This window comes from Lotus japonicus, chromosome 3 (genome assembly GCF_012489685.1).
Source record: "Lotus japonicus ecotype B-129 chromosome 3, LjGifu_v1.2".
NCBI lineage: Eukaryota > Viridiplantae > Streptophyta > Magnoliopsida > Fabales > Fabaceae > Lotus > Lotus japonicus.
Window position 1 is genome coordinate 88,423,369 of NC_080043.1, and position 19,959 is coordinate 88,443,327.

The 19,959-nt window shown below is 35.9% G+C and overlaps 3 protein-coding genes across 3 annotated transcripts; 1 reads left to right on the forward strand and 2 right to left on the reverse strand.

Moving 5' to 3' along the window:
• Positions 1 to 4,999: 4,999 nt before the first annotated feature.
• LOC130747052 (probable WRKY transcription factor 31) lies at positions 5,000 to 8,606 on the reverse strand. The gene is made up of 5 exons (XM_057599867.1): positions 8,081 to 8,606; positions 7,846 to 7,956; positions 7,110 to 7,634; positions 6,769 to 6,882; positions 5,000 to 5,959 (listed from the first exon to the last, which is right to left on the reverse strand). Exons 1-5 carry the CDS (start codon positions 8,420 to 8,422, stop codon positions 5,303 to 5,305), a joined length of 1,749 nt encoding a protein of 582 aa, XP_057455850.1. The 5' UTR covers positions 8,423 to 8,606; the 3' UTR covers positions 5,000 to 5,302.
• A 5,025-nt stretch (positions 8,607 to 13,631) lies between these two features.
• LOC130747053 (uncharacterized) lies at positions 13,632 to 16,801 on the reverse strand. Its single transcript, XM_057599868.1, has 5 exons — positions 16,634 to 16,801; positions 16,286 to 16,428; positions 16,061 to 16,190; positions 15,616 to 15,807; positions 13,632 to 14,042 (listed from the first exon to the last, which is right to left on the reverse strand). Exons 2-5 carry the CDS (start codon positions 16,327 to 16,329, stop codon positions 13,833 to 13,835), a joined length of 576 nt encoding a protein of 191 aa, XP_057455851.1. The 5' UTR covers positions 16,330 to 16,428; positions 16,634 to 16,801; the 3' UTR covers positions 13,632 to 13,832.
• Positions 16,802 to 18,426: 1,625 nt separating this feature from the next.
• Positions 18,427 to 19,938, forward strand: LOC130747054 (F-box/kelch-repeat protein At3g06240-like). The gene is made up of 2 exons (XM_057599870.1): positions 18,427 to 18,553; positions 18,667 to 19,938. The coding sequence occupies exons 1-2, from the start codon at positions 18,548 to 18,550 to the stop codon at positions 19,804 to 19,806; spliced, it is 1,146 nt and encodes a 381-aa protein (XP_057455853.1). The 5' UTR covers positions 18,427 to 18,547; the 3' UTR covers positions 19,807 to 19,938.
• The last annotated feature ends 21 nt before the right edge of the window (positions 19,939 to 19,959 follow it).

Consider the following 19,959-nt stretch of genomic DNA (forward strand, 5'->3'; position numbering starts at 1 on the left):
TATTTTTTGGAGAAATTCGATTTCCCACTTAAAACAGGAATAAATCGAAGAATTTGAGGGAGTTGGTGGTGTGGGTGTACTATTGTTTGGTTTTTATGGATTCTGAAAAATGTCATCATATTTAAGGTGGAGAATTGGGGAACGGTCATTTAATTAACTCAGGCAAAGGCGGGAGGCTTTCAGAACTCTTTGTTCAAATGGGAGGGAAATGCAGTGGCTTGCCTATCAGGTTTATAATGAAGCTTGTGGGGTGGCTTTTTATTTAGCTTTGTCATGTCGGTGGGATGATTATGTGGTATTGGTTTCATCCATTAGTTGTGTTGAAATGGTGGTCTTTGACCATGTTATTTGTATGGTTTTGATCTTCTAGATTGTTGTTTTTTTCTCTCTCGTTCTTCTCCTTTGTATTTGGGTTTGACACCCCTTGTGCTAAGGTTGAATACAATTCATTGACTTATCAAAAAACCACTGCTATAATTTTCAAGAAAACGAATATACGGAATTTTCTTGCAAATTATGGGCAAGACCAAGTCGATTAGAACACTTTTGGCCGGTCATTTTTGCTTATATCCAAGGATTTTTTTCCCCAAATGGAGGAAGAAAAAGGCTTTATGGCTAAGATTTCGTATGTTTAGCCATTCGAAGTTTGATGTACACAATGCTCTGAACATAATCCTCTCAATTGTGAATAACTTGAAAATGTCAAGTTTCCCATCTCATCATTAACTTTTGTGTTTAATAAATTTACTAAGTTAAATTATACTCCCTCCGTCTCCTATTATAAGTCACTTTTACCTAATTCTCAAGGATTAAGAAAAGTGGTTAGAATTAGTTAGCAATAATAAATTCGTATCTTTTTTCCTAAGTTACCCTCATTTAAAATTCAATTAATTTCATCTGCTTCTCTCTCCATATTAATGTTTCACTATCTTGAAAATCTCATTCTACCAATAAAAAATGAATTTTGAGTGTTTTTTAGAGTATATAAATGAAACATATTGGAAAGTAGGAAAATTCTTTGAATGTTGTAAGGGTAAACATGGAGAAAAAATATTAATGTTGCATAAATATTATAAAATGACTTATATTTTGGGACAAGAAAAACTCATAAAAAGTTACTTATAATAGGGGATGGAGGGAGTATTAATAGTGAATAGAGACATACTAGTAAAATACCTTGTTGAATTCTGTGGTGCCTCTCACTTTTTGTGGGTGTGGTGCCTCCATGCCATCTTCCAAATAGAAAAGCGACATGTGTATTTTTTTTTCAATTTTTTCTTTTTCATTTGTTTTTTATAAATAAAAATAAATTGTGTTTTTAATTTCAGGAAGGGTTTTTTAGCAAATAATTGAAAGTTATATCTGATTGGTTTGATTTTTACCATGAGTGAGATTTAGTTTGAACTTTGAACATTGAAACAGACATTGCTGGTTCATATTCTTTGTGTTCATCTTCAACACCCCCAAGAACCTTAACTTCATACTTCTTCATCTTTCAGAAAGAGGAACCTTCAGGAATCCAATTGCACCTACAGGAATCAATTTCTATATAACCCCACGGGTTCCCTTAAATCAGATAATCTCCGTCCAAAACGAGGTCTTCCTCGACCCAAATCCCAACCCAGCGAACAACCGATGACCATGGCCACCTCCACGAGCTCGATCTCGTCACCGTCACCGTCGCCTTCGACAAGCCTCTCTAGTCTCTCTCTTCTTTCCTCGTCGAGGAGCTCTGTTTTGCCTACTCCACCACCACCGTAAGATCCTCTGTGAGATGGTTCTTCGCCGGACTTGCAGGAGGTCGTAACAACTTTGTCGTCATCGAAAACTCTGATTGAGCCTTCATGGCGAATGAAAACTCTCTCTTCAGCCCGTACAGATCTTCGAAAGCAACACAAACTTCTCATAGTCCTTCCCTTTCGCCATCACAAACTTCACTTGGGTGGGTTTCGTTGAAGAAAGTAATGTTTTTAATTTCTTCAATGCTGAAACTAACCCTGCGATGATGGCGATTCGTTTTCTCCAGATTTTCCATTCCTTGCCTTTCTGTGGGTTGTATTTCTAGTTTTTTCATACGCCCGATATCAATCAACATTAAATTCTTGTAGACTGTCTAATATTATCAGATAAGTAATTCATCCTTGTCGATTCACAGAGGTCGGCGGCGGCGGACCTCTCCATGGTTCTCTCTCAAGAAGATGAAGAAGAAACCAGGCGAAGAAGAACAACACTTAAACGGTTATTAATGTATTAGGAACTACTAGGATAAAAACTCATTTTTACTAAAGTAACTAATAAAGTAAGGATCACTTAACAAATAATAAAACTTCTATTTTTAAAAACAAAAATATTTAGAAAAACATTATTATGAAAATAGAAAAACCACCTCATTAATATGTGGTTCTATTCTACTGATCCAACTAGGCGGAGGCACCATACCTACAACTGGGAGGAGGCACCACAGCAGGCACCAAATACCTTTCTCATGTATAAAAAAAAAAAAGAGACATAGTAAAACTTTAACTAAATTGTCAAGTTTTGATAATCTAGAATTTCAAACAACAAAAGTTTTGATAATCTAGACCAGACATTGGCCATTAGAGTGGTAAGCAGGTTTATGGCAAATTTGGGAAAAACGAAGTCAACAATTTTCGAAGTCCACGGTAGCGTGACAAATCAAACTTTTATTGAACCATCATGGAGTACTCGTGCATTGGAGAATTATAATTTCTACTCATGATTGCACAAAATTTTGAAGAGCAAGCTTACTTTATGATTCTGAGTAATTAGTCAGAAGCATGGGAATGGTCAACTAGCTTGACCATTCAAGAATGATAGCCTATTGCTTAATTACTTGAACTTTCAAATTGCTAGAAATGAAGAAGGCATGCAATAAATAAATGATGAAGCCCACAACACCATTTCACTGCTGAGTGCTAACTCCAAGTACCAAACCTAGTTACAGACTGGATCCAAAAGAAACTAATTAAAATGCTTGAAATCTAGTTCCATTTCCATACTATAGTGGATATTTGGTATGTTAGGTTTTCGGGTGATGAACAAATGTACTTAAAATGCTTAAACAATAGTAATCTCATTAATGGCCTTCAATGCACAATGACTTGATCTAAAGGTACTGTGTAATGTACACCCTCCGATCCATATATAAGTAAAAAAAAAAAAATTAGATTCATTCACTTATTGATGTATCTAGTCATTCGTGTTTGTTGATAAAACAACAGGCATAATTAGGTCTAGTAACCATGCACGTTTGGCTTGTGTAATACCTCTCCAAGATGAAAGCCATCACTTGAAAAAATGTATCCATTTATGAGTAATTTCTTTTGTGAATGAAAGATTAATTAATAGTTTTGTTTCATTGCAAAAAGTACCATCTTAATTTCATCCAAAAGAGAAGATAATGGTTAGATGGAGAAAAAACTGAGATAGAATTCCAAAGGAGTAATTCAAAATGTTAGTAGTGTGTATTTGGCCATTAATTCAACTTGTTGCTTGACCAGTGCTTTAGAAACATAAAAAGACAACTAGAAGAACATGACTCTTATAAGTCGGTGTTTATTTTTTCTCACAATAAAAAAAGCTTTACGCTTCCATGGAGTGACATCCTCTTCAACAACTCTCAGACGGTTTCATTGAATTCTTTTTTTCCCATGCCCTATAATGCCATTTGCTACACCCAAACTGCTACTAGCCCTCTTCTAATTTTATCTTCTTCTCCCTTGTTCTTTTCTCACCAGGATTTGGCTTCTACCATGGGAATATTAAATGTGATCAATAGGCACCGGAGTTGATTATCCATTGTAAAAATAAAGGAAATTGTTGGGTAGAGAGATTAGTAATAAATGTAATATATATAGTATAATATAAAGTTTTGATCAACCGCCGCGTCTGCCATGTTCGTTCTTCACAGAGAGATTAGGAAAAGAGAAAAAGTTAAACATGGTGTTATAAAGTTCTCACTATACGCGAGGTTTAGGTAGGGGTCGATCGGATCTCCTTTGTTGATATGATATAGATAATCTTACCTTGCATTTTTGCAAAAGATTGATTCCATTAATAGAACTTGTGACCAATCACATGATAGAAAAAAAAATATTATTTGAGTATTGGTGGTGTTTGAGGTTCCTATCAAATTTCAACACAAAATCAACTGTGACGAGATGAAGCTACAAAACGTAGTTTCTACATTGTATCATAATCAATTGTAGGATATTACAACTGCATTTCAGCATTACCATGCATAAATCTTTTTTTTAAATCATAACCAATCCTTGCAATTGTTCTTTTTTTTTAAAATCATAACCAATCCTTGCAATTGTTCACATCGAGTAAACTATGACGGTACGTGACCAAGGTAAAACCCTTATCAAAAGTAAGGCCTTTAAACCCTAGTTATCATTGTATATTAAGTAAAGTGAAAAAAACCTTCATTACAAGCCAACATTTCCCTTATATAGTCGAAAAGGCCTAAACCCTAATTCTCTATTGGACTCTTGGGCCCTAAAAAGAATCGGCTTAAGAGTCTACACACGATAAGCAATAAACTATAAGTCCTTTACTCAAACAAACCCTTTATATGTGCGTGCTCTCCATTTGGGCGAGGCAATCCTATAATATACACATAACCGCCCATATGACAACATGAAAACCTTCAAATAGGTAGGTTGTCTTGAGAAAGACTTCTGAATGGTCTTATGGGACGACCCTTTTCTTGGCACGACTTGAGAGTCACTCGGGCAAGCCTCGTGACTAGGAAGCCGCTGACCAGAACACAAGACATCGTGCCTGAAGCATGAAGGTAAAGTGTACCTTAATGGCCATTCATTAATTCGCCCGCTGCGTGGCTTAAGCGTCTCTCAGGCGATCCTCGCGATCAGGAAGCCTCTGGCCAGGCCCAACAACACTGATCCAAACACGCAAAATAAAGCATACAAATCAAAAAATTCTTCTATCTATTTTCATGTCCGCACATAATTAATTGAGAAACTGATCTGATTCTCTTGTCTATAAAATCTCAGTTATTCTGGAATACAATTTTCAGTATACTTCTGAAGAATAGCAACAAAACATAAAATCCCCAACTGAAATGAGAGATCTACCTCAAATATCAAAACTTTCCTGAATCCCAAACAAAAAACAAATGAACCTAAAAAATCCATGAAATCAACTTAACTGTTGAGCCCAATAGAAGGACAAATAAATAAAATAAAATTAATCTCACCAAAAAAAATGATGGGTTTGTAAACTAACTCCCTGAGAGATAGGAAAATTGATGATTTTATTACTTTCCATTGCTATTGTTGTTGCTACTTGTGATGTTGCTGTTGCTGTTGCTGGCATTCATGTTGCCATTATTGTTAGTAGTAGCACCACTGTTGTTGTTTGGTTGAGCACCACCAATAATGGAAGTGATAGCTGCTGCTAAAGCTGCAGTGAAATTTGGGTCAGTAGCAATGGCAGCACTAACTGTGTCAGCAAGGTTTGGTGCTCCTGCTGCAGCATCTTGTGACAATTGAAGACCAGAAAACTTTGACTGGTTGTAGAGTGCTTGACCAAAAATCTGAGGCATTAATGATGCAGGGGAGTTTGCAAAATTCTGAGGATTCACACCTGGGAAGGGAATTTGCAACTGGTTTGGAGGCCTTGGGAACTGAAGAGGGTTAAGAGGATTTGGTGATTGAGTGAGGTCAAGTGTGACTGTTGGGAATGGAGCTGAGGCTGAGATTGTTGCCATGCTGGAAGAGCATGGAAGGAGTGTCCTTGTCAGGAAGTTTGCATTCATAAGGTTGTCAGTGCTTGACATTGACCCTGAAAGAAGCATTCTTGCAGCTGAGGAAGTGGTCTGTGCCATTGCCATTGCTGCTGGAGGGAGAGGGTGGTTGTGGTTGCCTTCATAGGTTGTGATGAGGACTGTTTTGTCTTCAGCACATCTTTGCACCTGTTAGGTTTAGTTAAGCATCAAATATTGGATTAGAAATTAAACAACTTGAGTTTTAAACCAATCATCATGAAGAACTAAAAATGGGATTAAGATCTTCTTTCTTTATCCAATTGGTGTTTCAATTTCCTGTCTCATTAATTTCTTTCTTCTACAAACTCACACGGTGATTTTTAATTGACATGACAAAATTTTACTGATGAGACCAGAAATGAGACACAATTTGGAGAAGATTTCAATCCCTTAAAAATAAGCCTTGAAAGATGAAACATCCTTCAATCTATTATTAAAGCAAAATCATTAATATGTTTACTGTCTGTGGATGAAGACTTATTTAATACTTAGTTGAGCCAATACATAGAGCTCACCACTAAGGACAGATATGTTGATGACTTCAAAGCAGGAGATTGATTACAATTCTAATATTTAAACAGGCCAACATTACCACCATCTTATGGAAAATTGTTGTAAAAACATCAAACATGTGCAGACATCCAATATATATCTAGTGTGAGATAAAAAAGAAAAAGAAAGGAGTAATGGATGTGATAAATAGAGAGATATAGAGATTAGAGAGAGAGAAAATAGGATATATGTTGGGTGTGTCCCTGATTTATATATCTAAAGTATCATTAATGTCATCTTATATACCTCATTTTTCTCTAATCCTCTCTTTTCCTATCAAATCAATTATCTCTTTTCTACTGTTTCTCACTCTTCTAATTTGGATGTCTAAACTCTATTCCTGATGCCAATTATTTTCTAATTGATTAAGCTTTATTGTGGACATGGCATCACATGTATATTACCTGTTTTCTAACTGGGCAACCAGCAGCCATGGTGCATCGATAATAAGCTCGAGGACATGGATTTCCTTTGGCCATCTTCTGCCCATACTTTCTCCATTGACACCCATCAGTGATCTAAGACAATTAAATGGTTTTTTGTATCAGCTAAACAGAGCAAACATTTATCATGAGAAAAATGAAGTGCATGTTTGGGAACTGTTTAAAAAACACCGTCAAGTCAAAATCATGATGGATTGAAACAATTTCTCTTAACTTTTGCTTTTGTCTACCATGATTTTGGTTTCATCTTGTTTTTCAAATGAGTTTTCGAATATGCAGTAAGTTTTAGTACGCTGACATACCATGGGTGCCTCTGATCGAGCTCTAACAGAAACTCTAGCCTTCCTCATGGTAGCCTCAGCCTGATCAACATTATTTTTTGGAAGACTGGACCTTGGAACTTTATCAGCACCACAACCTTGACCTGAAGGACTATCCTCCCTTTCATCACTAGCATTCCCATTCTTAATTGTAGCCAATTCCTTGGAACCCACTTCCATGTTATTCCCTGCTGATCCTGATTGATCCTGGCTTCTTCCCAATGATGAAGAAGAGGGTTCATCATTCTCAACATTAGAAGCCAACCCAAGATCCATAAACTGCCTTGGAACCAAAACCCCACCACCATTCGCTGCACCTTGCTTCTTCTCTTCCAACTTCCCATCAAACACTTCCTGTTTTTCAGCATCCTCAGTTTTCTGGTCCTGCATCATGCTCACCAAATGCATCTGCAGGGCATTGTAATTGGTATTCATCTCCTCAAGCGTGTTCTTTAACCGGTGATTCTCCACCTTCATTCGCTCTAGCTCAGCTTGAAGAACAGCCAACTGAAAAAACAGTTCATAGCAAATGGACTCAAAGTTTGAATTTCAAACAACATGAATTCAAAATGCTCAATTTTGAACCACCCCATGGAAAACGGATTCAAATTAAAAACATGACATAAAAAATGCTCAATTTTGAACCACCCCATTACAGAAAATTTAATTTCATCAAATTGAACTAGCTAAGGTCCCTACTCTTACTCTCTACGTTTACCTCATTTTTAGTTCTTTTGTCATCTGAATTAGGTGATATGCCATTGCCATTGCCATCGTCCACCATGGATTGATCACTGCTAGTGTTGGTAGTGAGAAGATTCAGACCAGTCTATTAACAAAAAGATTACAGATTCATAAGCAAGCACACACACCCACAAGATGATCATTAAAAAAAATTGAACTTCATAGAACCATGTTATAATATAGACAAAATATAATGATGGGTTACTCACGTTTACTTTGAATTCCAACAAAGAAGGGGTGGGCAAATGATGATGATCATTGTTGTTGTTGTTTTCTGGGACAGAGGCAGAAGCAGAGACAACAACCTTATTGCTGTTGTTGTCTTTGAAGAAGTCCACCTCTGTTCTGATGATGTTATTCTCATGAGATGATGTTGTTGTTATAGGAGAGGTGAGGTTGACTTGGAAGGGGATGGTGGTGTTGGTGGTGGTTGGTGTGGGTGAAGAAGAAGGAGAAGAAGAAGACCCTTTAGCCTCCATGGTGAAAGAGTTGAGAACAATTGGATTGTTGTGAAGAAAGGAGGATGTACCACTTGGATCTGAATCATCCATAAAGATGAAGATTCAGTCCACCACTTCTAAGTAACCATAAATTCCAAGAGAGAGAGAAAGAGAGAGAAGGGAGAGAGTGAAGTGTTTATATATATTGATGCAATGGACTCGGCAATAAAATGGGTCAGCTTGAAACTCACTTGAGAAGATGAGTACTACTGTGTTGGTGTGAAATTGAGGAGGTGTCTGCTTTGAATGCAGAGTTCTCCATGTTGATACGTATCTATTCTATTGTTTTAGTAATAGTTTTTTTTTTTATTCAGTTATATTTTTCCGGTCTGTTACATTTTAAATTTTAAATTGAAAAAGTAAATATGGTTTAATATTTTTTCCTTTTAAAACATGATTTTTTAAAGTGAAATAGTCTTTAGTTTAATTACACAGTCAAAATGAGATTTTACACTTTCATCTAATCAGAATCTACACATTATCATGTCATAATTAAATTTAAAGTTAAAAAAATTAAAATAGTAAATTAAGAAATGGGATTAGATAAATGTGTAAAATTCTTTATGGTGTATATATATTAAATTCATTTATTTTTAATGCAAAGAATTCTGGCAAGAAAAATACAATTGAACAATTTACTCAAAAAAAAAAAACAAATCTAATCAAATTTGACCTTGTATATAGTTAGGGAGTTCCCAAAATTTTCGTCAACAGCACCACGCAACCCTTTGCTTGCGTGTCATTAGACCCTCATCTAACTAAAGCACAGCTGTTTTTTTGTAAATATAAATAAATGTGTTTATTTTCGAGGAAATTGTTTTATTCACATATAGTGCTCTCATGGAGTTTGGAACTCCACCTAGTTTTGTAGTTCCCTTCTTAGCTAGAGATTCTTTAGCGGTTTAGCCTCTCTTTTAATTTTCCCATGTACTAAAAAAAAATACATAAAATTGTAAAATTTAATAAAAAAATAGGAAAGATCTTGAAAAATATCATATATTTGTATTAGTTACTCTCTATTTAAAAATAATTATTCACTTAGAAAAAATTATTTCATTATAATTATCCATTTAAGAATTTCAACAGAGTATTAAGTGGTGTTTTGACTTTTTTTTATATATTATCCTATGAGAATAATAAATGAGAAATAATAAAAATACACTTTAAATGATAAAATAAGAAAATAAATAATATATTTTAAAATTCAACAATGTTAATTACATTTCTTAATAACTATATTTATATCTAGATAATTTTGTAAATTGATAGAGTATATATCATTTTTCATTTTTGTAAGAATTTCAATAAATACTAGTTTTTTTAACATATGAAAATAACCCCAAAATCTACACTAGCAAGTTCTTAATGAAACGTTGAATAATATTAGAAGGGAGAAAACTCGAAATACATAGTAGATAACCATTTTTTTTAATAAAATGTATGGATAAGTTTGGCTTCGGTCACCATCACGTGTCACAAATATTTCCGTAAACAACATCATGAAAATATTGAATGATAATATTATTTTTAAATCTAAATAAATGTATTATATGGAGGATAGCTCATTCTTAATTAAATGAGTTTCATTTTAGAATTAGACTTTTATTTATACAAGTTTTAATTTAAAAAAAAAACTTTAGATCCTCGCGTAACGTGTGGATTGAGGAATATCGTAACGTGTGGATTGAGGAATATCCTACCGATTTGGAGGGTATTCTTTCATCTGATGTTGGTGTTTCTTTGAATGAATCAAGGATTTAAGCTCAAAAAAAAGTTAGAGGAATATTATGGCTAAATTCGCTCTTACTTATCCTTGTAATGTGTGGAGTGAGGAATATCCTCCGGGTTTGGAGGGTATTCTTTCATTTGATGTTAGTGTTTCTTTGAATGAATAAAATCAAGGATTTAATCTAAAAAATAAATAAATAAATAAAACTTTAGATCATAGGCCACATCTCCCAAACCATTGGTTAATTAGTTGACCAAATCATATGCAACCAATTCCACCCAATCTATGGGGAAAAGAAATTTGTCAACATTAAGATTTTAAAAGCTTCCATAAACATTTTTTAAAATGGACAAATTTTATTTTTTTATACATCAGAAAGATAAATTACATCTGGCATGCATGGATTGATTTCTGGACCTTCCTCACTCAACGTTGGTAGCTCACATGGTTGAGCTAAGGGTAATTGCAGGTGAAGAGTCAGGGTTCGAAACCTAAGGAAGGATATTTTGTACTAATTTACTAACAACTAATATTTGTCTATAAAAAATTCAACATATATGTCATTTAGCTCTTACTACTTAAACTATCATGCCGGGACAAACAAATATTTATTTCAATCCGTAAAAATATAGACCTCTTCCAAAAAATAATATAGGCCACTGATTTTAATTTTTTAAAAATTATTGTTATCAATTTTTTTAAAGTAAAAAATATGATTAAACTAGTCCGTGAACAATGAAGGAAAATAGATGATTACCAACAAAGTGTACTTAAGCATCAATCATGTGTACATCTCACTTAACATGATCTTAAAATAAATAAATTAGTCACATTATAGCCAGTCGTAGGATACCTTCCGAAACATAACAAAAAAATGAATGGTTTTGATTTTTTTTTTCTTTTTCTAAATTGAACCTCTTTTTTATCTGAAAAAATAATTTTATTCGACTAACCAACGGGAATACCATGAATTAAAATTTATATTTTTTCCAGTATTGATATAAATTTTCTATATCATCTCGGACAATCAACTAATTCCCTCGAGACTCAAAGATCACATTAATTTTCTTCATACCTCTCTTCTTTAGTTTTTTACCAAATAACACATCATATCTCTCATTTTTCTCTTCTATTTATATTTCTATTTCTATCTCTAGTAGCTCTTGTGGTTGTGAGTAATATGAATTTGATATGAATTTGAGTCCATCCCATCTATTTGCAAAATGATTTTATTCATAAAATGAATTCACATAACTATTTGTATGATTTTTTTTGGCTTATAAGAAAAATTGTATAATTTTTTGTTGGCCATAATTAACTGTTTTTTAACATTTAATTGAAAATTGATGAGTGAGGTGTTGAATTTGTGTGGATGAAGGAAGGAGATTGACCCGGCCCGTTCCCAGAATTCAGTGCCCTATTGGCCCGGTGCATGAGGCATGTGAAAAGTGTACTAGTCTCAGTCAACGCTTATGATGGTGACAGCCGTAACAATTGTGGACCTCACACACACACGATTCGGTGGGGGACTCATGTTGCAACCTTGACTTCTATTGCAACGGTCACTCTGGAGGTTTGGTTTTGTTTTTCTTAAATTATTGGCTTAATTCCAGTTTGGGTCCCTGATGTTTTAGAAATGTGCGGTTTGCACCCCCCATGTTTAAAACGTGCGGTCAAGGTCCCTCATCTATCTAAAACGTGCTAACGAAGCCCTTCCGTTAACTTCCGTCAGTTGACCAAACAGAAATGGCTTTCATTAACTGACGTGGATTTTCTATTTAATTAAAATTTTTTTTCCCTTTCCCCCAAAATCAACAAACCCGATTCCCCCCAAATCTAACCCTAATTTCACCCAATTTAGACCCCAACAAACCCAATTACCCCCCATTTTTTTTCCATCCATCTCCTTCAACCTCCATCCATCTCCTTCTTCAACCTTCATCTCTCCCCAGTTGAACATCAACCCAGAAATCCAAATTGAAAACCTCACAATCATCAATGTCTCATCCTCTCCTAGGTCTTCACTCCCTTCATCTTCAACCACAAAAGCCCCAACTCCAATCCCTCCTCCTCTTCTCCCTCTTCACCACTACAAACCTGGACCCCAACGAGTTGTATTTGTGAAGAGCTCGATGAGAGAGCTTTTTCAAGTTCTGGTTTTCCACAAAATTAAACCCCCATATTCAGAAAAATCAGAACAAGAACATAGTAGGATTATGAGAAGCTTATGGTCATCTTCGTTCCCTCCATCTTTCGAAAAGCTACTGGTTTCATCTTTCCCTCCATCTTCGTGCACCTCTACCTCGCACCACGCGCCCTCTCTGTTCCATCTCCGTGCGCCTCTGCTTCTCCACTCTCTGCACCGCGCGCCCTCTCTGTTCAGAGTTGCAGATCCAAGCACCACACCCCAACCCGCGCCCAGATCCGCGATTTCTTCCCTAAATCGCGTACAAATCCGCGTGTCACCACCCACTAGCATCGTGCCCAAACCGCGTGCGACCTCTGGCGGAGGGAGGTGACGGCGGTGGCAGGATACGCCATTCCAGTTGCAGGGGGTGGGGTGGTTGGGTTCCAATTGGAGAGGAATTGGAAGGGTCTGAGAGTTGAGACTTGGCCTGGAGAAGGAAGAGACCCTCTTGGTTGAGACTTGAGAGAGAGTTAGAATGAGAGTGAGATGAGCACACTCAGAAATAGAAGCTCAAAGCCTTCCATCCATTCTGATGTCAGCTTGTTTAGGTTTAACTGTTGGGGAGAAATTTTTTTGGGTAAAAAATATTTTATAATAACACAAATTACACGTGAGCGCCATGTCAGTTAATGAAAGCCATTTCCGTTTGGTCAACTGACGGAAGTTAACGGAAGGGCTTCGTTAGCACGTTTTAGATAGATGAGGGACCTTGACCGCACGTTTTAAACACGGGGGGTGCAAACCACACATTTCTGAAACATCAGGGACCCAAACTGGAATTAAGCCTAAATTATTCTATGCACTTGTTTATTTGGTTTTAATTTTTTAAATATTTATTAACCTTTTAAAAATAAGTTTAAATTCTTTTAACTCTTCCCCCATTAATTAGATTCATATAGATAAGGTTAAAGAAACAAGAGGGTACAAGAAGAGACAATCACATAAGTTTAACATGAAGTCACTGAGATGCATCCATGAGTATGGATTTTTCTTTTCGGGTCGCAAGCCAAAAGAAAAAAACGCACCTAACATGCTATGGGTTTTTCATATATGTAGGATTATATAATTGGCTCCATTAACATACCATGGTACCAGCACTATTATAAATTTATAACTGTATAATTTTAATTTGATGACCTGTAGCTCTGTTCTCAAAGGAGGGAAAAAGCAGCTCTCATAGAGGAGAGGGAAAAACACCTAAAGTGGATAAACATTTTATATATGTGATTCTTATAAACAAAAATGGAGTTTTTACAATATGAAAAAAAAAATGATGAGGCTCACTCTTACACTTTCCATGGACGAATTTGATTGTTGTTATAGGAAGAACATCATGGTCGGAATTGATGAACAATAGCACCACCAGTCAAAGACCATATTTTCTTAATACAGAAAAACCAGAAGAGTTTTTAAATTATCCTCCAAGTCAATTTTATCACAAGTACGGAAGCAACACATTTAGTTAGAGATTACAGCAGTCATGTTACTTTTCTACCTAAGATAGAGTATAGCATTATATCATACTTCAGCTAGTGATAAATTAACTAACTAGACAAGTAATGTGTCATCCATGACTGGAAGCGAGACCAGGCGAGCTGAACTGCAGCTTCATCTTCATCAGGCATTCCCATGCTCTTCCTCCTATTGATTCCTTCTGGAGATCTGTTCATAAATGCATGTCTGTTGCCGGGATATATGTGTACCTCGTGTGGAACTCCAGATGCCTTCAATTTCTCCTCCAAGGCCTTCGCAGCCTGAGACATCAAACAATGTTATGAGATGATGTTTCTTGAATCAAAGAATTTTAGGCTCAGAACATCAACATGCGTTCTCTGTAGTCAGATATTATAAAACTGCACATAATTAAGAGATTAATTATCATCAAAAGCACTGGAATCAAAATTTATAGTATTTCACATCCTATATGCATCAGTAGAGTAGGAGCGGTAGAAAGGTTAGAACCTATTGGGATATATTGCACGGATACAAGTAAGACATTTAAAAAAATATTAAGGTATGTACAGGTACGCTTATGTGTGTGTGTGTTTATAAAGGAGATTCTATTTTCAACAAGCTAGCAAAACATCTTTGCAAAGAGAAAAAACTTACATTGTTGTCGAAACTAATGAAACACATAGGAGAAATGAATATTTGTGCACAAAAGTATTGAGGTTTTGTTTCCTTAAGAAGAAAAATTATTGGTTCACAGGGTGAAGGAACTCTTGGCCCTGCTCACAGGTTTCCTGTTCAAAGATATCTCTTCAGGGAAATTGGACTATTATTGTAAAAGCTTCAAGCTTCCTGCACTCTGCTTAGCGTATGCTTGCTTGCTATTGAAGGTGAATAATAAGATGAAAAGTACAGAAAGAAGAATGGAAATAATAAGGATAAGAAGGGTATAATTTCAGTTGCTGAAGGTTGTAGAGAAGATGGATCTGCATGGTTGAAAATTTATTTTGTTTGTGATACTAATGTTGGTCTAAATGAAACTAATATAGAATATTGAAAGATGCGTGCAAACGCCGGACAAATGTGTAAAAAGAAAAAGTAGAATGCAGCTAGTGTCTAGTGGTCACTCCATTTTCATTAGTTTTCTTCAATTTCTTATCAAGGTCCAAAAACGCATACAAGAATATTAACTTCTCATTTTCACCCCTCTTCTATTAAGTTCTTTACCTCATGCCATTTGGTTACGCCAACATGTTTAGCAAATTGCTATGGAATCACGCTGGGATGACTTATTGTGTTTCTATGCTTCAACCACAGAAGCAAAACTTTCTTATGTAGTAAAAAAAATTGACTTTGAGTGTACATTGCCCTTTATCTAAACAAGGGGGCCAATAACTTTCCAATCCCAAATATATCCCTTCAATTAAGGTTCAATTGATTTTAATTTACACGATCACTCGCATACTGACCACTTTAAAATCAATGTTACTACAGTCTAAGACGCCAAACAATCATTAGGCTCTGAAGTCCTTTGTGCACATTCTCTTACCAAGAAAACTAATAATTTTCACTTCTCATTCCCAAACCTCGATCATTAGTTGCTTATTTATTTTACCCAACACACCTTCTGAATTAGAAAAAGAGATATTTTCAGTACCAATCCTCACTAAAATAAACTGGAAGGGAACTGAACTAGCAGGCAGCTATATTGAATTGGATAATGTACAAGCTAATATAAATAAACTAGACTAAACTAAACTCTGCAACAGTAATATTGAATTGGATAATGTACAAGCTAATATAAATAAACTGACCAAAGGGAATTCAAGTAAGGGACAAAAATGACCCGCAATGTGTGTTGCAAACATATTCTCATACCGTAACATCCGAAAAGCCAACAAAATCATCCAGCTCTCCAAAGTGAGCCTGAACAGGAGCCTTGGCTTGGGCAGGGTCTGCAAGCTCAGACGAAGGAAAACCATAGAAAGCTACAGCAGCATCAACATCTGGAACCAAGACAGAGCTGGCAATAGCGAGAGCACCCCCCATACAAAAGCCAGTTACACCAGCCTGTTACAATGAAAGATCAACTCACATTTTTGTTCAACCAACGACTTACTAATTACTATCCTAACATATCGCCATGCCTAATAAGGTGTACCAAACTGGCACTCAGAAGAATCTTCTGCAGCCGTGGAATGATGATAAAAACAAAATGACTCTTGAGACACAGGTATACAAATTAACCAGGATGAAGTAGGTGACAGGAAATTTTGAAAAACAATCAATTTTTCATCTTGACAACACATGAAAAGAGACAAACCTTCCTCGAACCATTTGTTTTAAGCCAGTCAACTGAAGCGCGGACATCCTTCACCGCACCTTGCCAATCAAGACCATCAAACAAATGCTGCGCTTCGGCAACATCTAGACCAACCTTTCCTCTGTACAGACTGGTGAAAATGGTAAAAACCCATCAGTGATCCAAATACATAATAATATGACAACACTACATGATACAAAAAAGAGCAAATACTAAAAATCCTACTCTGGAATAAGAGCCTTAAATCCACGACCAAGCTGAGAAATCATGACAGCATGATTTTTGATTTAATAATCCACACCCCACCACTCCTGAAGCACAACAATTCCAGGAGCATCGTGCTTGCCAACAACATATGCATCAAATGTCTAATCATTGAAAACATAAAAAAATTAGCTATGAAACCCCACTGACTCTCATGATCATTGTAAGTTCAATAATCTAATTCACTTTTTCCAGACAGAAAGGATCAAGATAACGTTTAACTAACACATTGATGCTAAAAAAACAAGTTCTGGAAATGGGGAATCAGAAAAGGTATGAAAAGGGGTTGTGGCAAAGAGGGAAACTCACAGTGTCTTCCCTTTGAATCTGGATTTTCTGGAAAGGAGCAGCAGAATCAGCGATGGAACGAACTGAGAAACGAGAAGAAGCAAAGGGTGAAAAGGTGGGAAGAGGGGTTGTGGTGAAGAATCTGGGAACGGATGATCTCACAACTCTCAACATTCCTCACTCTCTCACTTGAGCGTTTAATTATTTTTGGGTTTATGTTGATGTATACACGCTAAAAACTGGGCTAGTAAGTCAGGTTAGACGTTAAAATTTGGGCTATAACAAGCTACATACTAGATTTGGGCCGCCAAATTATAATGCAGGTCATGCTTAGACCATGCAAAGTGTAGTCTAACCTATTTTCACCCCTACCTGAGGGAGAGGAATGCTTCTTCAAATGGATGGGTGAGATGGAACGTTTGTCGGAGCGGCAGTATGAGCGAAGGCATCAAAGAATGCAAGAGGGCGAACAACTAGGACGACCATCGTCGTAGAGTTAGCAACAACAATGTAGGAAACCACATAGGTATCATCACCAACTGCGAGAGATCCAACAGTAGTGGAGAGGAAACCTCCATGGTGCAGCCCTGAATGGGACTGCGCACAGTCATAGGCATGTGCCGCTTCCTCAACGGTGTCGAAGGTGTCGAGCCAAACCGGCACCTTCTGCTATGAGTCACGAATCTCAGTTGTGTAACAGCCTCATAGTCTCTTCTTGACCCCTTGATACTTGACATTTGTGGCCACGTTGGCCAGGTCTAGTCGAGGGAGAACGATGTATTTTGCTATTGGAGGCATTTTGGGGGAGTTGAAAGTGAAATTTTAAACAAGAGAGTCATGATGAACAGTACTGAGACATATCTAAATGAACCAAAAGGAGGTAGAGAAGATTTTATAGCCTCATGAATAGAGAGAAATATATTATGTAAGTGTCCGTGAAAGAACCCACACCTCTTTTGGGTGTTTGATCTCACTCCACGCGATTTCACTTAGATAGACACCGATCATATTACTCACTCCATATGGTTGCAATCTTGTGGTACCTACTCCTTCCATTCTTATATTGACACGTGTGATCATTTTCATCTTTTTGTGAAAACTTTCCATAAGTTAAAGGTTAGTTCCAAATTTGTATTTTAACTCCTCTTCATGATTAGATCTGATTGTTATGGTTTATTCTTATATTTTCATTTAAAATGATAATTCTTATAAGATAAGATAAACCCCCTTATGAAAAGATTGATATAGACATAGTTAACACTAATACTTAATATATATATTTTATTTATTTTTTGTTATATATAAAAAGAGTAAGTGATTTTTTTTAATATTTTTTTTAGAAAATTCCTAAAATGATTACAAATTTAAAATAAATTATATTAAAATAAAATACTAATTAATATTTTAAATAATTTAAGGTCAAGTCAATTTCACTTATATAGATAAGTGTTATTATTAGATTTAAATGTTTCCTCATATTTTGAATAATAATTAAAAATTAAGTAATATTAACTAATTAATAAGTTTAAAAAAAAACTAATTAATAGAATGAATAATATAAATGTTATTAACAACTAATTAATATTTGTTATTGATAAGAAAGTCAATTCCAACTTTAGTTTTTCTTTTTAATAAAATTAACTTCTTTTGAAAAGTATTAATTTTTAAATATTTTGAATGGTTTCACAATTAGTAATTAATATAAATATAATATAATAAATAACATAAAAGGGTATAAACAAATAATTATTATTATGACTAATTCATAGGTCAAGTCAATTATATGGATAAGAATATGCATTAAAAAAAATGGTGTATTTTTGTTATATATAGGTCAAGTCAGACTCGTTCCCCTGCAACGCAGCGTGTGGTTTTCCCTGCTGCTTCCGCCGCCGTTCTCCTCCAGTTCACTCCGCCGGCAGCCGCGTCTGTGTCATGGAGGTAAATCGAATGAATCTTGTTCGTTGATACGTAATTATTTGATTTGATCACACTTGTAAACCTAAACCCTAAGAATTGCGCATTTTCTGTTGTATATATTTTGATTGATTCAGATTGAAAACCATAAGCAAATGATGCAAAGGGATGAAGGTTTGATCACTGAAATCCTGTTGAGGTTGCCGGTGAAGTCTCTTGTACGCTTCAAGGCTGTGTGCAAGTTCTGGCGGTCTCTCATATCCGATCCCCACTTTGCAACATCACATTTTGAACGTGCTGCTCCTAGACTCTTGATCCGTACCGATCATGGCATTCGAACCATGGACTTGGAGGAATCACTTCACCCTGATCGTATTTCTGAACTAATTGATTATGACTTTCCATATACTGTTCCCTATATTGTAGGTTCGTGTAGAGGCTTTCTGCTAATTGGCTATGATCGAGGTAGAAGTCTCTCTATATGGAATCCATCCACACATGTCCACAAACCATTACCTGTTGACGCCAATGCTTATGAATATGATCATATGTATCCATATGAATATGGATTTGGTTACGATTCATCAAAAGATGACTACCTCGTGGTTCGAGTCCCTGGTGTAAAACCAGGCTCATCTACTAATTTTGCAGATGTGCAGTTTTTCTCATTGAGAACTAATATTTGGAAATATACTGAGAGTGTTGATTTGCCTTCTTCCTTGGCCTCTACTAAGGGTGCTGATTTACCTACCTTTACCACTGTTCCAGATCATAGTGTTGGGTTGCTCTTCAACGAGGCCATTCACTGGGTGGCTCAGAACTTCGTGGCTGGTCGTGTGACGCATTTTATCATTGCCTTTGATTTAATGGAAAAGAGACTTTTAGAGATACCCCAGCCCAAGCCTGATGATCTATTGCCCCAGCCTGATGATCTATTTCCCCAGGGTTTTCTGTTTTATAGATTGTGGGTGCATGGAAGATTTTTTAGTCTAACGGCTTTCCAGCAAGATACAATTGAAATATGGGTTATGAAGAAATACAAAGTACAATCATCTTGGACCAAGACTCTTGTTGTTCTGTCTTCGAAGCTCCTTTACCCATTATGTTCTACAAAAGGTGGTGATATTGTTATGTGTTCTGGAATAAATCTCACAAAGTATAGTGATGAAGGACTACAAGGAGATCAACTAGAGAATTTCGACCATTTTGGTCTTGTCAATGAATCAGTGCCCTTGTATACAGAGTCTATGCTTTCGCTCCCTGATGTTAGTGGGTGAAATCTATATATATTTAAAATAAAGAAGCTGGTTTTGCGGCCTAGAGGCAATTTAGTAATTCAATATTTCGTTGTACTACATTCCTAATTGGACTATGGTTATTTTAGTAGAAATACAAAATTATTTGTCATATATTCAATTAGAGTCGTTGGT